This window comes from Solanum pennellii, chromosome 1 (genome assembly GCF_001406875.1).
Source record: "Solanum pennellii chromosome 1, SPENNV200".
Lineage (NCBI taxonomy): Eukaryota > Viridiplantae > Streptophyta > Magnoliopsida > Solanales > Solanaceae > Solanum > Solanum pennellii.
In genome coordinates, this window is record NC_028637.1 from 100,250,604 (window position 1) to 100,256,814 (window position 6,211).

Genomic DNA, 6,211 nt, shown 5'->3' on the forward strand with positions numbered 1-6,211 from the left:
ATATATATATATATATATATATATATATATATATATTAAAGGAGACAATTAAAGAAGGAAGAATTAAGAATATTCACTAAAAAAAAACAAGTGTTGGATCAATATCTTATTGATTATATATTTATTTCGAGTTAATTATATATTTTATTGTCTTTTGTTCTAGGTAGTTTTTAGTTTCTACCAATTTCCAATCACCTAGTTTTCGTTTCCTAGTAATGTTATTTGATTAGACTTATCATGAGATAAAATTTGAAACTTCTATTTTATATGAATTGTTCTCCACTTTATTTTACTTACTCCTCTTTTCTCTTAGGTGACATTTTTCTTTTTAACGTAACTAACGTTTAAAACTAAATCGTATTAAATCTAATTCTACCTAAAATTACAATTTAATATTTAAAAAATTAACAAATTAGTCATAATTTCTAATTTAATTAGTAAAATATTTACATTTTAAAATGACAATTGAAAATAGTCAAAATATCAATATTTTAGTAAGTGATTGCATTCAAATTTTAATTCTCAAAACAGTCTTTGAATCAAATTATTCATCCATTACCCATTTATACTTTTTCATATGCTTTAATACCATTAAATTTATTTTTCATCTCTCACTTATCAAAAAAAAATTCTCTTTCATCAATTTTTCAGTTTTCACCATCCTCATCATTCACTTTTCTCTTCTTTTTTTTTTCTTTCATCAAAATTTCACCATTATTCTCTCTGAAGAACTAATTATTCAAGTTCGTAACAATTTGTTCAGATGTATCAATTAATCAAAAAATTTCTCAATTGATAAAGGTATTTTTAAATTCATCATTTATTTTGCGATTGTATGTATTGAGGATTTTGCGTCATTTTTTTTCAATTTTTATGTGAATTTGTTAACATACTAATCAAATATTTATGTATTTCAAATTTTTAGTATTTAAAATAGTTTTTGTCGACCTTTTTTTTTTTTTTTTATATTTCGAATTTAGTAGAATTTACATTAGCATTTAGGTATTGAGTTGTTTCGCAAAAGTATTTTGAATGTTCTATAGTTTGTAGTCAAATTTGTTTTTACAAAGTGATAATCTAAATACAAACCTGTATTTTGATTATTTAAAATTGTGAATGAATACGAAATTAAAGACAAACTAGTTGGTATAAACATATAATGAGCAAAATAAAATATAAAATTATTTGACTGATACAATTAGGATGAATACACATATAATAAATACATAAATAAACTGTATTTTGGCTATTTATAGTTGAGAATGAATACGAAATCAAAATATAAATACAAAACTTTGTGTTATATATTAGGACGAATACGAAATCAAATCTAAATACAAACTTTATGGTATACATTAAGACGAATACAAAATCAAATCTAAATACAAACTATTTGGTATATAAAGTAATATTGGAAATAAGCAAAATAAAATACATATGTAAGATGGATCGATATCTATACCATGAATACATGAGTATTGTATTTTGAATATTGGAAAATTTCTTAAAATGAGATACATAAATTTCATAACCTTAACATGATAGCCAAATAACTTCATAAAATTTCAGACAATTTTAAAGATAAATTATAATTTCATAACATTAAAATGATGTCTTAGTGGAATAAACTGCTTCAAATATGATAATGTATGGTAAATAAACGTGTTTAGAAACAAAAAAATTTAAGAAAATTGAATATTGAATTTTTAGAATAATGATGATAGGTGTGTTTTTTAGAACATTGTGAAAGAAGAAGAAAGAGATGGAGGTGTTGTATTCTGATAAATTGTCAATTCATTCTTTGTTTTTGAATTTTTGTAACTAATAAGACTCTTAAACAATTATTTCTTTTTAATATTTTTTTTCTCCCCTTAATTTCTCGTTTCTGTTTTAACAATTGTTTCTTTTGTTGACTAAATATTGAAAATGTTGACAATGAGTCCTATTAAATGTCAAAATATTGACATTTTAAAAAAATTTCCTATAAAAATACCTTTAACTTTTATTCTTATGTCAATATAATTTTAAATAATATTTACAATGTAATCAATATTCAATTATTTTCTTTAATAGCTATCTAAAAAATGCAAATTTTGGCTATTTCAAGAGTGAGCCTAGAGCAAAGCCAAAAGTTTTTAATAGTGGAACATTTTTAAATTTAAGTTAAACTATTTAAATTTTAATAGTTATAAATAATATTTTTACATTAACATTTAAGGAAATCTTTTAAAAAAATAAACTAAAATCTTGGTAAACGAAATTGCTATAAATAATCCACAATATTGTTATAAATAATAATATTATATTAATATTATCATAAAAATAATGATTATAAGAAAAAATAATTATACTTTCATTTTAAACCACTAATATTATTAAAATATATGATATGATCTTAAGCAAATGAAAAGTTAGAAACATATTCTCAGTTAGCAAAGACATTTACAATGACTCTCGATCGAAATGGTATATCATGGAAACAAGTTCAAATTAGGAAATATATTTATTCCGTTATTTTAATAGAGAGATTGGATGACTCTTTTTCTTTTTCCTTATTTGTTGTTTTGGCTAAATTTTATTTCCATTTTTATTGAATAAAATATCCACAAGTCACAAAATCATGGTAAAAAGTTCTATTAATTTTCAATTAGTTTCATTATCAAAATATAATTTGACTGAAATAATCATAAAATAATTTTGAATTTTTTATTTAAACTATATTTATTGTTCAGTTTCATTTTTATATAGTTATTACATTTAATAATTATTGTTCTTAAATCCAAATAATTATGTGTTCAATTAAATCTATATGAGCATGCTAACTATTATGAAAATTATGCATGTAAAAATTAAAATTCTTTAAATGACGATTTATAAAATACAAACATAAGGGACTAATTTACTTAGTTGGATGCCTAAATTCTTTCGATTTGTTTGTGAACTTCCATTTCCGACATTTCCAACTCTCAAATTAAAAAAAAAATAAAATTGCATACACACAACTATGCAGCCACACGTTTATAACTTTTTCATATATAATTATAATGAAATGAGTGGATAAAACATACACATAACATCGTTTTATATAGTTATAAAACTTATAATATAGTGAATTAGTTGACACCTTTAATTACTTGTTTTCTTCAGCATAAGATATAGTTGCATGCACAGCATTTGTTTTTTTCTTTCCAATATATGATATAATATTTGGTGTTTTTTTGGGGCCGAGAACTCTTGATTGCTTAGTGATATTATCAAAGAGGTTAGGAATGAGAATAAAATAAGGAACACCATTAAATATTTATATAAAATTTAAACAACACGTTAAGGGGAAATTAAAATTAAACAATATTTTACTTCATTCACTGATTTTTATGTAAGCAATTATTGGAAAATTCTTTCAATATTAACACCATACTACATGTTTATTTATTTCATAAAAACTTATTACAAATATATATAATGATAAACTTAATCATTTTCATGGCTATTTTAGAAATTCCTTAGCAATTTTTCCATTAGCACCCTTAGGATAAAATCCACCAGGTACATGTTCATCGCCAGAACCGTATACGATCCGTAGAATCTCAGCTGGAGTTCTTTTATAGGAAAGTGAACCAAAATTAGCTGATAATACATTACTTCTAGTCCGATTCTCTGCTCCAAGTGGTGACTGAACGTATACACCTTCATCTTTGATCCCGCAATTACCTAATTTATTTCTTAGTCCTGATATACGAGATGTGAAATCAGCCACCGTGTAGTGATAAGGAGAAACTAATTCCGCTGCTCTCTCGTAGAGGTACATCCTGATAACTGCGTCTTGTCCTGATTCAACACCTAATAATCCTGCCAAAAGCTACAAAAGAAAAAAAATATTATTTGCAATGAAAAAGGTTATACTTTTTCAATATATTTGTCATTTTTCATCTAACTTTAGAGTCATATTTTTTTGAATTTTTGCTTTTGAGGGTGTAAAATACGTTCTTGTATCTATTGTTTTAGTTCATATCATGCTATTGTCGATTTTAAAAAAAAAGGAAGAATAAGGAAGGTTGTCTTTCTATTGATATGTATTTTTTTCTTATGGCCAAACCTTTTGTGTTAAAAAGTTTAAAAATTTTATCCACGAGACAATCAACGTCAAAAGTTTAAGATCATCTGCCTCTTAAATCATTCTTCTTAAATCATCTAGGGAGGGGGAGTTGAGGATTAATACATACATATATTTACTTACCCTTTTGGTTTCGTAGCCATTGATATTGGGATTTGTACCAACATAACCAACTAATCCAACATATGGAATTACATAGCAAGATAACATGTAGCTTAAACTGTCTCTGTATGGATCAAATGGAGGTACTAATTTGTGCCCAAAAGCATCGTCAAATATCTTTGCAAAATGTTTAGCACTAAGATCTAACAAAGGTCTAGGGAAAACACCAACTGTTGAGTTAAGTGACCTGCAAAACAACCAAACACACATTACACAAACTAATTATATAAACATTTCGCACCATGGAACATAAAACTCAGGTTTCGTTTGAACATGCAATTTAATATCATGATTTGAAATTTGGATATGCAACGTCAATACTCCAAATTCTTCATGATTCCAAATTTCAATTTTTTACCTTAGATGACCAACTTCTTGATTAGCAAATTCCATAATAATATTGTTTGTAAGTTGATCAAGATTTGCTTTTCTACCACCAATAGGAGGTGGCCCAGACATAGGCAAATTTGGTGCAACTACATCAAGCCCAAATCCATAAGAAGCCCATAAAAAGTACTCTGCTTCTAAAAACTCTAAATTCACTGCAAATTGCATTTTGTCTATATCCTCTTTCTCCACTCCCACTCCCTTCTTTGGGTACCCTGATGGACAATTAGTATTTTTTGCATAAGAAAATGACATCAATAAAATTTCACTAAGGACCATGTATGTGACTAAGAAATGGATAAAGAGTAATTTAAAAGACATGATTATGCTTAATGTAGAATAAGAAAAGAAGTTTTTTTTTTTACTTGTTGTAAATGTGTGCTTTTTGGTTCAATATATATACTAGTAATAACAGTTAGAAGCTTATTGGGAAAACACCAAGAACAAGGTCCACATTCATCTCTCCTCTCCTAAACGATTCCTAAAAATGTGAAATTCATAAACTCAATAAATTGCGCTATTAATATTTTTCCAAACCTGTTTTGATGTGGATTGTGAGGTTCATGTATTTGTTGGAAGGAAAATACTTTTTCTTTAAATGAAAAATGATATTTTAGGAAAACAAGAAAGTTTTTTATTTATTTTCTTATATATGAAGATACATATACGTTACATATTCATGGAACCAATATTAAGACAATCATAATTTCACTATTAATCTGTGAATATTATTCATGTAGCAATATTTGGATAATGATATGGGTTCATTAATTACTGCCAACACATTGCCACCTATGCATATATCCTAGATGTTGAATCAGTAATATACTCTTTCTGTTTTGATTTATTTTGTTTATTTTTTATCTCTTTTTTAGTCCATTAAAAAGGTAAGTGTTTTTTTTTTATTATATGAGATTTTAAAAAATCTATCTTTTCAGTGTCAATATAATATTTTAAAAGTTAAAGAGATAAGATTAAAGAGATATCTTAATACATTTTTATATGATCATAAAATTTACTAATTTTTTTTATTTTTTTAAACTCCATTATTATCTAGTCAAAAAAAATTTAACAAAAAAATTACTAATAGACTAGGATTATATCACCCGTTGCCATAAGATTTTGGATTACAGAAAAATAATAGAGACACGTTTTTCCACCCTGCAAGAACACAATGTCTATTAATCTTGGTTAATGCGGTCTATGTTGCACCAGTGACTCAGGGGTCATTATAATAAAAGTATATTTAAAAATTTATTAAGATAATTAAAAAAGGAAATTAAGAAAATTATATTATATGTGGATACTTTGTTGAGTCTATTGCCTTGTAATTTGCAGCTATTTTCATGGCCCATAGCTATAGCTACGAGGAAAAACGTATTATCACAGGTGACTCGATAAAATTAGTGACCTAAAATTAAATTTGCCGTGTCTCATTTATGTATCGAAGAATGATGATAGACTCACATATTGCTTTCTGTCGTGAATTAGCAATGGAATTAACTATCTTGTCAATAGGATTCATTTCCAGTTTCATTGTGATTTTGT

At 25.6% G+C, this 6,211-nt stretch overlaps 1 protein-coding gene across 2 annotated transcripts in view; it reads right to left on the reverse strand.

Annotated features, from left to right (window-relative positions):
* Window positions 1-5,047, reverse strand: part of LOC107025601 (desiccation-related protein PCC13-62-like) — a 6,687-nt gene extending 1,640 nt beyond the window's left edge. Inside the window, exons 1-3 of one of the 2 annotated variants that reach the window (XM_015231696.2) lie at window positions 4,635-5,038; window positions 4,238-4,463; window positions 3,407-3,859 (exon numbers count right to left, since the gene is read on the reverse strand). In XM_015231696.2, the coding sequence (XP_015087182.1) occupies window positions 3,488-3,859; window positions 4,238-4,463; window positions 4,635-4,984 (948 nt within the window). In that variant the 5' untranslated portion in view covers window positions 4,985-5,038 and the 3' untranslated portion in view covers window positions 3,407-3,487. Of the gene's footprint in view, window positions 1-3,406; window positions 3,860-4,237; window positions 4,464-4,634 lie in introns of those variants that run through there. The other variant, XM_015226375.2, reaches the window with a different exon arrangement.
* Window positions 5,048-6,211: the final 1,164 nt, after the last annotated feature.